This window comes from Corvus hawaiiensis, chromosome Z, assembly GCF_020740725.1.
Source record: "Corvus hawaiiensis isolate bCorHaw1 chromosome Z, bCorHaw1.pri.cur, whole genome shotgun sequence".
In the NCBI taxonomy this organism is placed as follows: domain Eukaryota; kingdom Metazoa; phylum Chordata; class Aves; order Passeriformes; family Corvidae; genus Corvus; species Corvus hawaiiensis.
Genome location: NC_063255.1, coordinates 13,847,628 through 13,868,339, shown reverse-complemented (window position 1 = coordinate 13,868,339; position 20,712 = coordinate 13,847,628). Strand labels below are relative to the sequence as shown.

Here is a 20,712-nt window from a genome sequence, read left to right as displayed (position 1 = left end):
GCATGTTCCCTAGATCTCTTATCTTCTCTCCACACTTAAAATGACTGCATACAGATGTTATTTCATCCATAAAAGAAACCTGGAAGACAGTAGGCAAGAACAACTTCCTCATTTTTCACAGGCAAATCTAAACTAATTTCTTTTGTTTATCCCAGCAGCCATCAGAAGGAATGAAAATTCAGAGAGCTATTTGAAATTCTCACCAAGATAAACATCACCTTTAGACACTCCTGGTTTTTCAAATCCAGGATTATTTTCTAATAAGTAGACTTTTACTTGATGAAAAATAAAATGGAACAGCATTCATATTAATTCTTACGGCTTCCTCTTCACCTTCCTAGTATTGTAGGAGATTGAGTAACTTCCCCCATCAGCTTTCTCAGGTTTTTACCCTGTTATCATTTTGGGCCAGCAAGCAAGAAGTGCAATGCAGGTCTACAACCAGAAATACAGAGGGGTCAAGTTGTTCTTTGCTTCTTTAATTTACCAATTCATATTACACAGCAGTAAAACTTCAGCAGCAGTCATGATGGGGGATTAGAAATTCCTACATTCCTCCTTTCATTTCCCATTCCTGGAAAGGAACCAACTTCTTTTAAACCACTGACCTGTGAAAGACAGAAACACATTCCTGTGTATTCTGCAGCTGTATTTGTACATAACTCAGGCCTTAGGTCATGCAGGTAATTACTGATTCATCCCTACGCAATACTATACCTGTCTAAAGTTTGGTGCAGACTCAGATTCAAGGCCTCAAACATCAGAGAATCAATACAGAATCTGAACATTTTTGGTATAAAATAAATCAAGGAAATTATTTTACTAAATAAAGAAACTAATTTTGCAATTATGAGATACCAACTACCCTCTAGATACGCTCTTTCTTTCCAGCATAGTGTATTAGTTTGTTTTCCCAAAAGACATGATCCTGAGTATTACTGCACCAATATTTAAGCTATTTTTACTTACACTTCTACAAAAAATGTTACTGTTGATGTCCTGTACTTCACTTTCTGAATAACTAAATAAAACTCTTTCAATAACCTGCTAACAATCACAGAAAATCTAGAAATCCTAAATTTAAACCATGGATTAGAGGTGAGTTATTTTATGTTGAGGACAGAACTTGCATGAAGTGAGAACATTTTATTAAAAATAATCCTGACTGCAAATCTTGTCATCCCAGAACTCCTCAAGAATTCAAGTTTCAATCTCACTGAACAGTTCTGGTTGGAGAAAATTTGAGGGTTAGAAAGGATCAATGGTGTGAAAAACATATCCCAGTAGTCATAAGAAGGATTTAACTTTACAGAAAGAAACCCAGATGGGGTGGCTCCTCTGGTGTTTCAATTGAGATGCTCTCATTTTGCATAACCTTTTCTTACAGAATTTTAAAAAGCCTGGCAGAAGGAAAGGCACACACCACTGAAAAATAACAGCTTAAAAAGATTCAGAAAGCGAGTAGGCAGAAATCCAGCAAAATTAGTACCATTCAGTCCACATGCTCGTTCCTTTTCCATCGGGATGGCCCGTCTTCTCCTTAAAGCATTGTGAAGGTTATTTGCACCATAAATTATATGGGGATGGGGTGTTCCCTTCTTCTGTGGATGCTTTCTAATAGGCTCAATGAAGTAATCCCCATGGGGCAGATGGAAATATCCAGTCTGAAAATAAGCACAAAAGAGTTAATCGCTCCTGTTCTGTTACTAGAAGTCAAAAATAAATATACTGTTCCTACCACCATCCCCAAGCTTTCCTCATAAGCCAGTCATTACACTGCAGAAAAAAGAACACAACCGGTTTTCAGTTTTTTTGCTGCTTACAATAAGACTGTTTCATACCTCACAGACATAACAGTCCAAAGGGAAACAGAAAAAAATCTCCTTCCTAATAATCTGAAACTGAGGCTAAGACTCTCATATTCTTGCAAAGCCACTAAAAGGTCAAAAGTTTATTTGCCAAACATGATGCACGAGGAAGAGTTGCATCTTGTACTTCTGGTGTTTTGCATCCATTCCCCGGAGATCAAGACTGGAATAGAAGCTGTTTCGTAAGTGCAAATCAAAATTCTGTTCCCAGCTGCAGTTCCACAATCAATTACCCAACCCATCAGATGGGCTGGACCGTGTGGTTCATGCTTGACTGAGACTAGAAACCCTAACTGGCACCCAGGCCAACACTACAATGGAAGAAATAAAAAGTTTTTCATGAATTAGCAAGCCATTGAGAACGTCCCATAGATCAGCTAACAAAATCTGCAGTATTTCACATGCTGTAACTTTGGTATCAGCCTCCTGGCTTTGTCTGATATATATGGCCTTTGATACCCATCTGGACTACACAGGATCATCATACACATCCCTCTGCCATGATCCAGGAGACACTTCCAATCAGACATGGCTTTGGTCCATTGTGTCCCAACATTTTGGCAGGAACTGTAAACATTCCAAAACCGTTGTAATGCCCTCCCACTTCAAGATATACGGAGCAGTATTAAATCTAAAAGCAAAGGATCTACTGACAACACAGATCACACTGTGGATGTGACAAGAGGCTGGAGTATTCCAGCTTTGTTTTATTATGACTTTGTTTCTTCTTCACTTTCTTGCTGTGGTCAGTGCAGCCCTCTTAGCCTGTTCTGGAGCAGGGAAGAAATGCAGTAACACTCAGAATGACAGACAAATTAAAAAATCTTCTGTAGCACTCCAAAGCCTTACAGTTGCTCTGGACTGTTGGGAAAGCCAGTATGAGGGCAAGGATATGAAAGAAATCACATGAATGGAAGAAAAGCATTCTTATAAAACTATAAAATAACCATGGGCTCTATGGACAAGGAGACAAAAGGCAGCTCAGTGAGATACTCCACTGATTGCCACGGGCCCAATACATCCTACAGCTAACTGGTACAAATAAATAACTGTGACTGTCATTTCACAGTTTACCCAACAGTTCTGAAGATCAGAAACTTTCTTTCCAATGAAAGTTAAAACCAGAGTCTGGCATTGGTTTGAAGCCTGGTTTACTCCCATAAAGCACCAAAGGTTCAGGACTCATAGTCCATGTGTTTGTTCATCTGGGATTACAGCTATTGCCTGTATAGGTTTTGATTCATTTTTAGGAAAAAATACATTGACACTTCTGATTCTTAAACAACATACAAAAAATGCTCGTGTTTCTTTTTAAATCATAAATCAAGGCATAGCACCAGAGTCACACTACAGAAGCAGTAAATCCCACGTTCACATTGGATAAAGCTGTCAGGCAAGAGTGAATCTATACAGCAAGAATGCCTCTACAGTGGTCAGACCAGGAAATCTGTGACATGGCTTTCCCCATGTGGCTCAGGGAATCAATGCACCTTCGAAAATCTTTGTCCACTCCTTTTCATTTCACAGGGTTCAGTCTTTCCTGGATACTTGTAAAGACTGGATTATTTGATTATATTGTGGGTTTTTAAGCCAGTTGGAACCAGGAGGAACTAGACATCTTCACTTGCAGATCCTGGTATTTTACAGCAAGTGGCAATAGTCACCAGATTATTTTGTCAAGGTGCATTTGTAACAAGAAAGCCAGGCAATCATATAAAAGGTGAAGCAAGTCTATCAGTGGTAACCTCAAGCTCCCTCCTCAATGCTTGCATGTTAAAATTCAGCTGTCTATCCAAGCTGTATGGAGCAGGAAAAAAAGCAAAACTTCATTATATGAATATGACTGTCCAAGTCAATTTCCAGCATGTAGGGGCCTTCCAAAAGCTTCCAGAGACTTCCAGCACTTACTGAACTCTTGCTTTGCATTTTCACTTTCACCCTGCACAGGGTGTCCACCAAGAAATTACATGCTGAGACCAACTGAGACCAAAGAAAAAAAGGGAAATCTTCACATTAAACTTACTTCAAAGCACTGAGGACTGGCAAAATTCCCTTTGCTGCTTAAATATGTCTTCAATTTTGCTCTTCATAGCTGTTCTTTTCTGATTCACAATATAATAGCAAGAATTTTTCATTTAAAGTCCATCAGATTTCAAGCTATGTAAATACAATAGATGCTTCTTCTGCGGCGTTTGTAGCATCACCTACTTTTGAGTGCATTCACACAGCCTCAGAATACACAAAGGAGGGCAGTTATGAAAGCCTCATCAGAAGAAAGCCATTCCTATTTACATTTATGAAACGGTTCAGTTATCACCACGGAAAAAAATAACTGCAGAGAAGTTTTCCTCATTCAAACTTCCTTATGAAAAGCTACCATGTAATACAGCCATTAAAATGGTCAGAAAATAGGGACGGGGTGTGTTTGTTTGTTTTGGGGGGTATTTGTTTCCCTCAAAGCCTACAGGGGAAAACCTGCAAATCTACCACGGAAATTTTTTTTAATTGTTTTTCTCCCCTCTTTCAAATCTCACTCTTTGCCCTCAGATTCTGACATACTGTGACTGCAAATGCTTAGCATACTGTGTTTGGGAGTGCTGCTGTATCACTTAATGGGATTTTTAATCCATGTGCCCCAGCATTTTGATGCAAACAGCTCCCTGAACACATCTCATCTCCTACAATTCACATCACTTGCCAGGAGGACAATGGTGATCCTGGGACACTTCTGACTTAAAGTTTTCAATCAAGTGTTTGGTTTTCAGTAGAATCTGCATTTTCCAGTGGAAAGCAGGTATTTTTCACATATATATTTCAGTCAAAAGCTTGGGGGCTTGTCAAAATACAATTTCTGGCATGTTTTTTTCTATCAGTTTCACATAGGAAGTTGAAACGGAGTCCTGTGGGAATGGAAAAAGCAGCTTTACCCTTGGCTATGGTTTTGGAATTGCAATACTACCCCAGACAGGAGGGGCTGGGGTTAGTGGATGTTTTGCAGGAGAAAAAGGGAGGGAAAAAACTACAATCTGTAGTCTAAAATTACAATAACTGAGTATGTTGACAATAATGCCAAAAAAAATAACACCTGTAGTGAGAACAGTGTGTAACTCCCCGAAACCAAACAATATTTCTGACAACAAATTTCAGACAATATTTTTGACAACAGGGCAGTGACAGAATCTGAAAATACAGTGACTTTTAGAAGCAACACAAAACAAAAATAAGAGGGCAAGATCCTGGTTTTACCTTTAGGTACTTTGCTCCACGTGTTTATTATAACTGTAATACATGGTAAGAGAAATTAAGTTTGAATAAAAGAATTAAAGAAAAGAATGTGACATATGGAACAAGAATTACCAGAGACCTGCAGCTGCAAATAATCTAAACTGCGCTGGTGAAGTAAATTATCTGTTAACATTACACACGCTAAATTTATTTTAGGTAAACACTTAGTTCCTTTCTGTATGTCCCTTTTTTTTTTCCAGGGATCTTTCTTTTTGAATTTCTCTGTTCCTATTTCAGCCAAAACAAAAACCTAGCATCCAGATGAGACTTTTCACTACATCCTCAGACAGAGCTAGAAAAAAACAGACCTGTCATGATGTTGCTCAGACAGAAAGAGGTTGGGGCTTTTAGGTACTGAGTAATTTGATGAAAGACTTTTATGAACATCACCCACAGAAAAGGAGAGCATTCTAGTTCTTACACACTTCTACAGAATAAAACCATGCTTTTAGCACAGCTTAGTGAAGAAGGTGCTGTGATACTGAAACACAGACTTGTAGTTTAGCATACCTTTGGTCTGAAATGAAAATAGCTTATTTTTAAGACAAAGTAAGTAAAAGAACAGAATACTATCATTCTGTAAGATTTTAAGTTCTTTTGTCACACTTGCTATAATATTTTAGGCGCTTCCAGAAAACTGGGCAGAAAGTTCAGGTACAGAGGATCGGGAAAAAAAAATAGCCATATTTACAGCAAGACAGACTTTTGTGGAAGAAAACAAGGTATCTGGAGAGGAGGGAGTATCTGACATCTTCCAGTTCCCAAGGGAGAGACATCAGTTCTGGATACTTCAGAGAGATGGGTCTTTCTGGCTGGGGGCATATGCTCAGCCAAAGAGAGAAGTCAAGTCTCTAGGGCCATGTCTATCAGCTACCATACAACCCCTTAAGATACACAGTCACTCAGCTGAGAGACTTGGCAGAGAACCAATACTCTGGGTTATAGCCCCAGCTTGCTGGTGACCACTCTCGACTGTGTTTCTTCTTTTCACTCTTCCTGGATGAAGGTTAGCTAAGCTAAGTCTTAAGAAGCTAAGGCATTAAAAACCCCCAGCTTTTATAAAAACATGTCCAAAATACGCCTTCATTTGCCCTTCTGCTGTGCCGCAGATACAGTTCATTAAATAATTCTGAATCAGGAGCCACATCTATGGACTCACTGCAAGCTTTGCATCTCACACAGAAACTGAAACAGCCTAGGTACACTCATTTCTACTTGAGGAAAATCTCTGGAAATTAATGTTGTATAGAGACTGCAGCAGGCTTGTTGGGGTCCCTCCCCTGCCATGTAGCCCTGGGAGAGGGGCCCTGAGGGCACAGACACGGGGTTTCCCTGCCCCTGCTCAGCCTCGTTCCCATTGGTTGGTTTGTGTTCCCTGCGCGGGCAGAAGGACCCTTGGTCCCGTGACTGGAACAGTTCCTGGGCAGAGCTCCGGCCATGCGGCTGGAGAAATAAACATCTCTGAAACATCTAGCAAGAATCTGTCTGTCCATATATATTTCCTTTCCACGGGACTCCTGGTTTGATATATGCATGTTGCAGGATCCCCACTGCAACATAATGGTGGAGAATTGTGAGCAGAACGATCCCCGATCCCTAAGCGACTGATTTGTGTGAGTAAACCCTGGAAACTTTGGATTCCTCTTCTTGGTTTTGCTTTGCTATTCCATATCTAAACTATGGAGGAACCGTGGAAAGACTCTTGGCTCTCAGAGCCGCATATGGACATTTATCTTAAACTTAAAATGATTCTTGAACAACGATTCGTAAATTTTAGCTTGATTCAAGCTCAAAAAGAACTGAAACACTTCCTGGCATGGTTGTTTAAGAACTTTTTCTATGTTTCTTGGGATTTAATTCTTACCAAGGGCTTTTGGAAAACCGTTTGGACACAGTTAATACTGGAGTCAAAATATATGCCGATGGAAGAATATTTTCATGAATATTATTTAATTACTGAGACTGTTGAGCAATGTCAGCTGTGTCTTGGCGAAGGGAAGCCTGGCGCAGGGACCGTGCAGCCCAGGCCACGTGCACCGAGCGCTCTGCGAGCAGCAGTGAGGCAGTTCCCGCGCGCGGGCGGAGCCACGCGAGCCGCAGTGTCGGTGGCGGAGCGAGGAGCGGCAGGAGCGGCGGGACCCGACGGTGTCCGCCCGGCCCCGCGCAGCGCATGGTGGAGCGAGTCCCGTGAACGCCCGACCGAGAGGGGCGGCGTGTGGGCAGCGGCTGGCGGCAGTGGCGGTGGAACGGAGCCGTGCCCAGCCAAAACGCACGCTGGAGCAGGGCGCGGGGGGGTCATCGCTCGGGGGCCCGGCCGAGACGTGGGTGCAGCGCCTGGCAGCGGCAGCGAAGCTGCGACCAGAGGAGGCGACGCACGGAGAACTGAGCGGCGCGGCCCGGCCCGCGCAGCCCCGAACGCGACCCCGGGAAGAGCGCGCAGGCACCAGCAGCTCCGACAATTCCAACACGGGAGCGACCGAAAGAGAGAACAAAGACGCAGCAAGACAGAAAACAGCAGCCACTCGGAAAAAGGAAAAGATCATAGTAACTAAGACCTTAGGGATAGTAAAATGGTATAATGTTAAGCAAAATTATGGTTTTATAACAAGGTGTGACAACCAGCAAGACATATTCGTGCACAGAACTGCTATTAAAAAGAATAACCCTGAAAAATGCATCCCAAGCTTGGGAGATGGAGAGGTAGTGGAATTCAAAATTATACGAGGTAGAAAAGGGTTATAAGCATTGCAGGTCACTGGGCCTGATGGTGTTTCTGTGAAAGGCAGTATATATGCTAAAAATCGTAGTCATGTTAGACAATATCTCCATTATAAGCTCCCCTACAGTCTCCCTTTCCTAATCCCACCTTTCCCTTTTACCCTATGTCCTATTACCCCCAGTGTATTCCCAATCTGGTTTTTTATCCATGGTTTCCCTCACAAAACCATGCTTTTGCCAATTGTTTCCCCAAAAATCCCTTTCCAATGCCGAGTGGGGGATGAAAAGGGGGAGGGAAGAAGTTAAACCCTCTCCTGCCTCAGTTTCCCCACAAAGCATGCTCAGAGAGTTCTGTCTCCCTTCTGTCAGCCCTAAGATGTTCCACAGAATCTGATTGGACATTTAAAGACTCAGGAAGGTGGCTTGTTTTGTCTTGAAATTGTTATGTTTATCCAGTTGTTTTCATTCTCCTTTTATTAAAATAAAACGGGTGAGGTGTTGGGGTCCCTCCCCTGCCATGGAGCCCTGGGAGAGGGGCCCTGAGGGCACAGACACGGGGTTTCCCTGCCCCTGCTCAGCCTCGTTCCCATTGGTTGGTTTGTGTTCCCTGCGCGGGCAGAAGGACCCTTGGTCCTGTGACTGGAACAGTTCCTGGGCAGAGCTCCGGCCATGCGGCTGGAGAAATAAACATCTCTGAAACATCTAGCAAGAATCTGTCTGTCCATATATATTTCCTTTCCACAGGGCTCCTGGTTTGGTATATGCATGTTGCAGGATCCCCACTGCAACTCAGGCTCACTTGAAAATGTATGACTTGGAACACATAATTTTAAAAGACATCTTTGTTCACGCTTCATTCAGGTCATGGTATCCTCAATTATCATCTTCATTGTCCATCCTAAAAACATTTATTACTTCTTCTATTTTGTGATTTTTCTTAAGAATAAACAGTCCGGGTATCTTATTCCTACCTTCACTTGTGAGTGCCCTGTTGCTGCACTGCATTGTAGAAATATCCCATCTTGTTTTCTCATTACAGAAGATCTACAAATGATTATAATTGCATGGCCATGAAGTTTCTTTGAGCCTCATTAGGTAGTATCTCTGCAGCCTTCTGCTTTGAAATCCCCAGTAGTTCATGAGGCACATGAAGCTCCTACATCTCTAACTGTGCCCAGCAGCAGTCACTTCATGTTGTCCAGGTCCTTTCACATTCTCACATTCTATTGTTTGAAATATATACCACTGGATCCAAGCCAAAACTGTCCTTCTTTGCTGTATCTAAATCTCAGACACACCATTAAATTCCAACAGGGTAAAACTTTATTGCCCACTAGAGTACTAGTAACTGGACATTTTTATGGTCTTGAAACTGAGCAAAGATAGTATTTCATAAATTTTACAGAACTTTCAGTGCTGATTATAGTAAGCTGAAACAAGGTGTGTTTGCCACATGCTGAGCATCCAGCAGGTAGATGGCATGGCACAGTTGAATAATAATTCTTCAACTCAAACTCAGTTTGAACCCTTCTTCTATTTACCACTGTGATTTCCACAGTGCAGATGAGACAGACCACCAAGGACTGCCTGAAGTCCAGAGCACTCCAATGATCTGAAGCTCCTTCTGTCAGTATTCCCTTGTTGCTCCGTTGCTGGTGAGTCCCCTGGGTCTTGAGGAAGACAAGGTCGCAGTTCTTTGGGCTGCCCAGTCTGTCCACAGGCAGTGAGGTGACACCCCACCAGGACAGGCTGGGGGCATGGTACCCAGCCAGTGCTCTGAGCCTCACAATAAGTTACATCACTTGAAGATGTTACCTTGAGAATTAAATATACCCGGATAAGTTTCCTGCTGCAAAAGTCATCTAGGTCACACCGGCACTGCATCAAGCAAGGACTATAAAAAGTAGTAAGGTCTCAAGCTCTACCTCAGGGTGAATATAACAGCAAGCTTAATATAAATTTGAAAATCAATCAGCTTTGCTATCCAGCTTGAAGGACACTCTTTGGTAAACAGTAACATATTTTTTATGAGTTTTTTACTATTCCTCATATTTATGCTCTCCCCTTTCCCCTTCTCCCCTGTTTTTATATTGGAAATTTTAATGGCAACTAGTGGGGAAAAAAGTACTAAAAAACTCTGCTGCTTTTCCAAGAGCAAGAGGTTTACTTTGATTGTAATCACAACAGGGTAAGACTATCAAGTTTTTACTTCATTTGAAATTGAAAAACAACTCAGGCAAGTGTTACTGTTCTGAGACAAAACAAAGAGTTTGCCCAATTCCTCCAAAGACAGTTTGGGAGAGTAAGAAAGAGCAACAGCTGTTTTCTTCCCAGAAAATACTCTTGGAATATCTCACTCATATTTTCCTAATTGAACTTGTTCAGAATGCACTGTTTTCCGGGGGCTTATGTTGTACAAACTGGGGGGAGAGGGGGGTATCTCATTAATATTAGAACTGCCTTTCATGAAAATGCAAATTAACTACGTAAAAATAGTTTGTACTTCTCAGCATTTGAAATCCCCTCTGACACTTCCAATGAGAAGTTTTGAAGCTTTGATTTGGAAGCCAGTACATTTTTACAGTTTGCAAAGCTGGTTACCTTTGATGATTTAAAGCCTATCTAATGCTGAAGCGTAAAGATTTAACACCAGATTGTTAAGAGGTTCTGTGCATAAACAGTGCTGTCTATTAAGAATGAAAAGACAGGCAAGAGGATCCACAAAGCAAACATGATCTGTAATCACAGAGACAGAAAGCACCATGGCTGTTTTGGCTTCCTGCTCACTTATATTCTAAAACTAATTTCAAGCTAGTGAGCATGACAGTGTTAATACTGCAGAGTTCAAACTTTATTAGAGAATAACTAAAGGCAAACATTTGATCAAATGACAAGTGGCTTTGTTTCTATTGACCAGTACTGTTTGTATTACTGTGACCTACAGGAACCCCAGTCAACAGGCAGAAAGCAGAGATACAAATGATGACAGCTGCCACAACGTGTGCAGATAGATGGAAGAAAGCACAATTACCCATTTTCCAGTGGATGAAAGTCTGTCAGGAACTTTACTCCTCTCAACAGCAGAGCAAGGGACGGTCACAGCCAAACCTCTTCCTCTCCATAGAAATTACTTTGCTTGATGAAACAGAAGTCTGTGTGGAAGAGCAATATCAAACTGACCCACCTGCTGATGCTGTTCTCCTCTCTTCACTCTGTTCAGCCCAAAACCAAGAAGTGGTGTCAGGAGCAGACAGCATATTTTAGGTCTGCATTTGTCATCATTGGTGTGTTGGGAGAGGAGGCTTCTGCCTCTCTTTTCTCCATGAAACTGCACAGCCCAGACAGGACTTAAGAATGAATTTCAGCATGCCATGGAAGGGTCATGCCATCACTTATCAGTGTCATTTCAAGGTGACCTTAAAGACAGCTCATCCTGATGCCCTCAGCCTCTTCTTTACTTACCACCTGTATTTCCAGTGCCTTTCCAAAAGGTGAATTTCTGGTACCAAAGGAGCAGCACTGTGACATAGGAGAATCTTTTCATGAATACATGAGGAGTCATGGATTCTGCTCAAAAACTGCAGCTTGAAACACACTGCCCTTGTTTCCAGGGTGGTGTGTGCAAGCAGCTGCTCCATTTGCTCTGCACAGTCTTGTGACAGCCTGCGAGCCATGCTCAAGCTGCAGCTTGCTGTGCTGTCCCTGGGGAGGAATGAAGACGGAGGGAGCTTATCAAAACCAAACACCTTACAAAACAGGAAAATTCAGTCCTGGTTGAGGGCAGCTGTGGCAAGTGAGTGACACACTACACCAAAAAGGTTATTCTGCACCACAAACCAGTCTCTGTTTAGAAAAGGACTGGAAGTAAGCACTGGGATGTGGAAGGAGAGGGGAGAAGAAACTAAATGAAACTATAAAAACAAACTGAGATCCAGAACGTGCAGGACGAAGCGCAGTCTCTAGCATGCAGCCATGCTCAGCACGTGCCACTTTGGGAACCAGCATGATGGTAACTGGCAATCATCACAGAAGTGCTGAACTCCTTCTGGCCTGGAGCAAAGCACATGCCGCTCACTTGACTTTCCTGGTTATTTCTGTCAGCCTGAGAAGGGAGAATGATGTGCTTTCATGACTGCATCTGGCACCCACGAATGCTTTTACAAATCTAGTACAAGTCCCAGCTCCCTCCAACACTTACCAAAGCTGGAGGCTGATCTGAGTCAGCGTGGGATTCAGGTCAGTTTAAAAGCACAAAGCATTTGAGCTAGCTCTGAATGTGATGTAAATCCCTCCTTGAAGCTTGAATTCTGACTGAAACCCATTTCCACTAACATGAGAGGCACAGTGCACACACTGATATATCACCAAATTTACCTATGCATGCTAGACACTTCAGCTCACAGGCAGAAAATTAACTTCTCTCTCAGAGCTGCAGAGAGATGACCTATACTCCGAAATACAAGTCATGCAAAAAGCCCACTCCAGTGAAAGCAAAAGCCTGCAAGACAAACAAATGCTCCTCAATCTACTAACAATCAAGTTTCTGCTCAAAACTTGGCAGGACATACTCAATGAAAGTATTTACCTGCAAAAGAACAAGAAAATACTTTTTGTACAGACAAGAGAGATGCTGTCTGCAAATGACATGTTCCTGAACACATGCTCATGGTTCTGTACAGTAAAATGTTTTACTGAAAAAAGTTTGCTTAAACCCAAAATATACCAAATCAAATTTGGTACAAAACTAGTAACCCAGTAAACTACTTAGACTAAGACTAGCATAAAAACTCCGGTAATTTCCAGGCTCCTTCTTCTGGGCGTGTGATCTGATGAAATCTCAAGGGTGTCTGAGGTGATGAATACTTTAAAGTGCTTCTGAAGCTGGAGGGAAATCAACAAGTCCAACACTTTTCAGAGCAAGGCTGTGTGTAATAAGGACCAAAAAGGCTGGAAAATGGACAACATGGGGAAACAGCAAGTGGCACAGACAATCTGGTGAGTTCCTGCCTGTTTGCCCTAGTGAAAAAGATAGATCATTTCAAAACATGCTGGCAGCAACAAAACATTTTTTCACCCAAGACAGGAGGTTCACATCCCTCTTATGCTGAGGACCCCAGAGCTGGATGCAGTGCTCCAGGTGGGTCTCACCAGAGCAGAGCAGAGGGGCAGAATTCCCTCCCTCCCCTGCTGCCTAGAATGCCCTGGGTGAAGCCCTGGAAACAGTTGGCTTCTGGGCCAAACATGTCTCTCCAGAGTAGAAACAAGTATGTCATGTGGCACAGTGTCAAAGGATTAGGTTTTAGTCTAAATATTATTAATTTAAGATTTCCATTGCACACTGTTTTGATATGTGTGGTTTTTTTCTTTTTGAACTATTTCTGTAAAAAACCAGGTTTTGACTGTTGAAAAAATTACTGGTTTTATTTCAAACTGACAAGAATTAGACCTTCCATCAAACTCATTCATTGTCTGCAAAGAGATTGCTTTTGCTGTTTTGGAAACGCAATACTTTTTGCAATAAAAGCATTGAGTTTTGCAATAAAAGCAGCAGTCAGACTTTTAGGTTTGAATGCAGTATACTGTAGCACAAAAAAAAAAAGGCCAAAATAGAGAAAAATTAAGCTATTTATCTGGTGAAAAAAATTGCAGTAAAACATTCTTTGGAACCAAGCAAGTGAGGAAAAGTATTTTGCTACAATAAAAGGACTCACTTTCTTTCTGTTAAAGTTTCGTTGTCTTTTTTTGCTCACAGGATGTTTAAGTTTTGTCTCTAAAACTGGCATGTTTTAAAATCCTCATGATGTACCTCCCAGGAATTCAGAAACCATGAACATCCCTTTAAACTTAAAAAAAAGGCACAGATGTTCAGCTTTTCCAAGAATTCAGCTGTTTGTTCCCTTAGGACTTCCAATACTTTTACGAGACACTGGTACAGTGACATGTAAGAAAATCTGCAAAAGAATAAGAAAATACTTTTTGTACAGATAAGAGAGACGTTGTCTGCAAATGAGACAGGTTCCTGAGCACATGCTCATGGTTCTGCACAATAAAATAGTTTACTGAAAAGGTTTACTTAAACCCAAAGTATACCAAGTATCTTCAGCTACTACTAAGGATGATTCTTACTAATCTAGGAATACTAAAAATTCAAAAACTTGGTAACAATGGAAAGAAATAGAAGATACTAAATATTAGTTCATAAGCAGTCCTGACAGAACCCCAATGGACTTGAGAGTTCTTCAAAAGAGGGGTGTATTTGACTCATAAACCTTTAACAAGCTTTTGTTTGTTCAGAGAACTGTTTACAAACAAATTTATAAAGGAATTCTGGACTGAATCATCAATATTTCACAATTAACCTCTCTCAAAGTTGAACTTTAAAATACAGTACATAGAAAAAGAAATTCATTCTGCTCTCACTATTGGTCAGAACTGCACAGGTAAATACCAGAATTTTACTGCAGAAATCTTTTCAACTGAGACATGAGACTGTGACTTTTTGAAAGACACTTTCTCAAATGAGTTTTTTTTCTACAGGATGATGCCAGATCATGAAAATTCCACTGAAGCATCAGTAATGGAAATATTATCATTGACAATGTTTTTGCACAAGGGAAATAAATGCTTTTTTTATGTGTGTGTGTGCATGTATGTTCCTCTCCAAAACATTTCAGGCAAGATTTTCCCAAGTTGATGTGTTTCTTTGTCAACCTTTTTTATTTCTCCTCTATGACAATGAAAACCAGAAAATAAACAAATACATCCCTGGCTCTCAACCCCATTGATTTATTTGCAGCAGGAATGGACCTGACAGCCTACATCACACAACTAACTACATGTGGATTCCAAAGGCAATGAATAATCCCCTCTAGGCTCAGATGAAAACACATGCATTGTTCCCATCCCTTCTATTGTCACTTTAAAATATTCTTGACCATACTCTATGCTCAGTACTCAAAACGTAGCAGCACTTAGAGATCTCAAACCCAAGTTTTGTATGAGAAGACTTTTGAGACAGATTCTGCTAGAGCACAGCCAGAGTCACAGAGGTGGTTTAGTGCAACTGGCAGTTAAAAATCACTTTGAGGAGGCTTCTTTCCCCAGGGCTGCTAGCTGTTTTTCAACAGCTACACCACCTAATCCTAGCCCAGGATACACTTTCTCCTTCCCTTCCACAGCCAAAAATGGTAGGAGACCTCTGGATTGTGCCTGATTTTCTTCAAAACATCAAGACTCATACATCTCTTTTTGCAGTTTCAACAGGTCTGGACAGTGCTGCTGAGAGGACAACAGCCACCCTCCAGCTGTGCCTGCCCAGACACTGCTCAGATCCCTTCTCCTTTGGTTCTAGACTTCCCTGTGCAGTTAGTGCCCAAACTGTCCAAAAACCTGTGTTTGGCTTCCTCACATAATGTGACCCCATTAATTCGGCATAGTCTTTGATTACCTTTCACTGAGAAGCTCAAGAAAATATATAAAGATAAGATGCTTTTATCTTTGGTCTCTGTAGTTTTCACAGTTTTTTCTGATGGTTTTTTCCATAGTTCAAGTCTTAGCCATTATCTTCTGAGGCTCCAAGGAGGTGGCTGGGATTTGATTGCTTGATGTCCTTAAACAATAACCCTGCTAATTCAGGAAGACTGTAACACAGCTGCAGAAGTGAAAGGTTCTAGGTCCAGCAAGTGAAACCATGTTCAGCTCTGAGCCACAGCAATGCGTAGTGGAGAAAGCAAGCAAATGAGGGATAAGCAAAAGATACAGTTACACACACACACGGATTAAAATCAAGCACACATGAAACACCAGAAATACAACAGGCATCTCAGTTGGATCCCTACAACTGCAGAAGATTTGAGCAACTGTGCAGTACAGCTACACTAGAACTGAGAAAAGAACTCTTAGCACAATTAATCCTCGACTTGCAACAAACCTTCTGACCCTTGTCTCATTCCACTGGTAATGCATAAACACAAGTAAATCAGTTGAACTGAATTTTCAGCCCATCAGATGGAACACTTGTTAGGAAAAAAAAAAAAAAAAAAAAAAACCACGCACACACACTAGCCCTTTTCAAACTGCAAATAAATTGTTTTCCTCTACTGCCATAGATCTTTTAGAAATATCATACCTGCTGGCATGTGTGCCTGTATATGAAAAAGAAACAGACACAGAGTGTATCAGCCAATATTGCCGGTCCACTGATAACAGTTCTTCACACATAAAGAATCCACATGGATTTTTTGGACAACAGAGTGAGAGCCACAATTCCAAATTATCTGTAGGACTAAAGGCCAACAAACAAAAGGTTGTAACACTAATATCAGTGACACTAATACCTAGTAGCAAACACTGTCTCCTTGGTGACACACACCATCGGTATTTTTTAGGGACACTCATAGAACTGCCAGGATTTACAAGCTGGGTTTCTGAACTGAAAGGCTCAACAAACTCTCAGAATCAAACATAAAACTTAATTCCTTTTGCTGAGAGGAAAAGTTAGAGCAGCAAAACCTGTACCTAATATAACATTTTCTGAAGAAAAACATCTCTTTCCAGCTTGCACTCATCCTGTTGCCTTTTTTTCTACACTCACAGTCTCATAGCAATTTTTGGTGATATCTATGCAGAACCTACCACAATGCCTGTGACTCAGACACACAGCACTACTGCCACATGAATTAGTACTCTTTATAAAAACAACAGTAAAAATGAGTAATACCCCACATGAGAAAAGTTTATTTTATCATTTGGGCTCCCTGTAGAGATATGGCTTGAAAAACAATCCAACAAACAATACCATGTACACTCATTTGCCACAATGGGATGCATATGTGGCTTTACAGACCTGCCTGTGAGTCTCAGAAACAAAAAAATCCATGTTACAGCCTAAGCTAGAAGATGTTACGGGCCACACTTTACCTCTTGAGGTACTCAGCAAACTCTTTGTGTGGTAGCAAGGCACAGCTCATTATAAAAATATGCCTCCTATGGATCTCTCTGACTGGCCACCAATTAAGGTTTTTTTTTTTACTGTCTGACAGGATCTGTTAAACATGCACAATATACAGAGGAATCAGAAGCACATCAAAAAGCCAGTCTATAATGGAGACAATTGTTTGTGTATTAAAGTTTGTCTGCTTGTACTTCCGCAGATGCACTGATCCAGGCCACTTCTGGCCCTCCAAGAACACCAATCCATTAATCTCCTCCCAAACTGTAACAAAGTCTGGGGCAAACTTTTTCATTCTTTGTCGAATTTCCTGCGTGTTCGCTCATCAGAGGAAGTAACTTTAAGGGATGGGACTATGCAATTACACGAATTTATTGTTTAAAATAACAAACGCATCAGTCGAGGCGTGAGATTTTACAACACCTCCGAGTAATGGCGACTAGTCACAAGATTTAGGGTTACGTCGTAATTTATAACTTTCTAATCCAATAGACACTTAAAACGACGCTTTGTTTTGGATTTATGACCTATCACCTGTGGCACTTCTCACTGCAATGCAGCTGTGTCTTGACCAATAACTTCTCATGTCACGTACACATAGATGTCTCTCTTATACCATCTACATTCTTAACTTAAACTATATAAAATCACACTATTATATTTAAAACCCTCCACCAGAACACCCAGTGTACATTTTTACTAATAACTATAGGAACACAGGCTTGTAATCCTTTTGCTTAAGATCTACAAATCTCTGTCAATGAAGCCAGACCTAGTCTTTTCCATGGTTGTAAATCAAAGCCTCCTTTAATTGCAGGAGTTTCTACTCCTCTGTCTCCCACAATTCTTATTTTGCAATATTTACTACTTTTCAAACACAGTATCATATTCCCAGAAAAATTTCACAATCCCTATGCTGCAAATTAAACACAATCTTTTCCTGGATAATTAACACCAGGCATCTCTGCAAAGAGTGAAAGAATAAGGGTTTCATCAGTCCCCTGCTTCCAAGGGGACTTCCAAGGGGACTTCTAATAGGAAAGCCTGTGATTGATTTCTAATAGGAAAGGCCAAACAAAAAAAGAATCTGCAAGCAAAATAGTGAAATGCACATGAGAAGTACATTTGGATTAATTTCTATTAGATCTCTATCCAAGTTCAGACCTATCCCCTTAGACCACAGCATCCTTCTACCAACATCTGGAATTTCAAAACCACACCCATTTAATAAACGGAACTTTTTGTAATTCACCATCAAAGAATATAATTTTACAACATATGGAGGAGCACACAGAAAACTTTATTAGGTTCAAAGATCCTGTTAAAAAATACCCCACAGTATTTTCATTCCACTGTTGAGATGAGTACTCTTTTGACTGCCTCCTCATGGTATAATCATCCTTCTGCCAGCCCTTCCATCTGCACTGGGTGTCTCAGTTGTCCGTTTGGACATGACTAACCAAGTGAAAAGGTTGGGGCAATCAGTGGTATTGCCATCACATTTTGTTTTCACAGGCTATAGGCAGGAATCAAGGAACAAAGTTTGTGCTTCTGCTCAACTCACTTTGAAGATTGCTATAGCAGAATTCTACCTCTCTGAGTCTGCCATCCAAGAACCACCTAAAACCATCTGCTGAGCTAAATCTCAGTCATGTATTTTGGAAGGATAAGGACTGATTCTGAGGGCTGATAGCCTGATGTCATGAAGTCGTGAAAGCCTCCACAGAAGAAGAGTTGTAGGCATCAGGGTGATTTAAGGTATCAGGCAGGTCATCTCATGACAGGTATCTAATGGTGGAGATCTGGACTCTGATGGAACAGACTCCATGACAGAGGCTCTGCTGTTCTGTTCAAGCAGATATTCTGAGCATCCTTGTATCTCTGGTGTATTTCCCAAACGCTTCTGGGGTCAGTGCTCTGTGTGGGATTCCAGACTGAATTGCTGTGGGGTGCTAAACAGTGAGGCAAGCTGGAGATAAGCCAGAAACGAACTTTCTGAAAAGACAATATCTAAGCCATGCTGGTGCAAGAAATAACCTTAAAGTCTTCCTTCCTTCCTTCATGCTCACCTTGCTCCTTCTAACACTGATTGTTGCTAAATGATTTGGCAGCCTAAGTAGAACTCAGCCCTTTCCTCATCCAGACACCAAAGCATCTTTGAAAATTCAGAGATTGGAAGGGATGTGAATGGTCAAGCCCACAGAGAGGGCTGGGAAGCAGAAAAGGCTGCTACACAAAGTCCTTGAGCTCATGTGAAGGTCTGCTGCTGGTTCCCAGAAGAAAACCCAGTGAGGGCATTGCAAGCTGCAGTGAACAGAAAAGCCCATGGTTTCCATACCATTGCATGGCACTGGGAGCAGCAGGATCTTTTGTCAGGAATGTCTTTTGAAAAAAGGTCTTCTTCTGATCTTTTGAGAAACTACTCAGCCTCACAAGCGGAATGTTCTCAAACTTCCAAAGTTTGAGAGCGTGATTTAAGAGACAGACTAAGACGCAATGATGACTCCAGACAGAACAATTTAGTTTGATAGAAAAAGTTCCCTCAAAATGACTTTTTCTTGTTTTTAATAATGGATTCAGTCAATAGCCAGGAGGAAAAATAGTTTCAAAACCTTTCATGCTAGTTCAATGCACCAAAACCCACTTGCTTGCACCTATGGGGAGTGCTAAATCATGAAGGTTCAAGAAATGGACTACCTTTTTCTTCTTGAACTAGAAAGAAACAGCTTTCCTCCCCAGACAATGACTGCCTGTGGGCAGTTCAAGCTCTCTAATTCCCTGGCATTGACCAGCCATGTTTCCCCATCCCTATTCTTCACTGATAAATCCTTTGTTACCATCATGATCAGAAGCACCTGCGCTCTGTCTGAGGTAAAGACACTATTCTGTTTTAATCTGCAATACACAGAATGCAACACTGGAAGCGCCTTCTTTTATTCTGACTTATGCAAGTTGGTCTGACTTGCATTCTGATGCAACACATGCAGTAATGAATGACAGAGTTAAAATAAACCAATTGCTCATATGCCACATTACTAAGCTTCCAGCAGTGACATGAAACAAAAGGGAGTTCAAGAACAGCATGAGGAGTCACTATGTGCAGCACTACAGCTGCAGAAGAAAATATATTCCCTGGCTACAGCCAGCCACCAGTTCAAATTCTGACCAAACACACTTAAGCAGTTATTGCACAATAAGGACCTTGTTTATACTCTGCTTCTTTCCTAAGCTATGCTATACAGTAAATTGAGGGAGTTCACTGTAAATCTTCTTGAGTGAATTCCCATCAGTGGGAACTGGACTATGGTGAATGGACCCATGACTACACTCTGAGGGTCAGTGATCCCAAGCTGAGACACAAGTCAGAAGCGTAAGTTTGAAAGGGAAGAGAGATTACTGGTTGTGAAAGGAAAGGAAATCATGCCACCATCAGCCCACATTATGCAGCAAGGTGACTGCAGAGTCTTCAGCAGCACCTCTTATGAAACTCAGAAGATCCTCTTCAGCAGATTTTGTGGCTATGTGCTAGCTGATTACAGAATAACTATCATGGAAACAATTACTTTAATCATGTAAACCAATGTCCTGCACTAGAAAAGAGGCCACATATTGACTACTTTTAGAGAGACTTTTCATTGTTGGTTTTATCCCTTTGGATTCCCTCCCTGTCCCTGCAGTGTCTGGTCTCTGGCAAAGCTGGTAAAAATGAATCCCAGATGTTAAATGCATTCTTACAAGATGAAACACACAAAAAAATAATTACCCTCCTAGCACTGGGCAGATTGGGCCCATTCAGCTCCACCCATAATTTAGTCTTTTTCAAGGCCAATGTAAACTCCAGACGTGGCACTCATCAGACTAGACATAGATATAAACCCTTAATATTGTGCC

General features: G+C 41.3%; 1 protein-coding gene across 2 annotated transcripts in view; it reads right to left on the bottom strand.

Annotated features, from left to right (window-relative positions):
• ADAMTS12 (ADAM metallopeptidase with thrombospondin type 1 motif 12) overlaps positions 1-20,712 on the bottom strand; it is a 159,050-nt gene that overhangs the window by 102,694 nt on the left and 35,644 nt on the right. For both annotated transcript variants that reach the window (XM_048291834.1, XM_048291833.1), the window contains exon 3: positions 1,490-1,664. In XM_048291834.1, the coding sequence (XP_048147791.1) occupies positions 1,490-1,664 (175 nt within the window). The remainder of the gene's footprint in view (positions 1-1,489; positions 1,665-20,712) is intronic.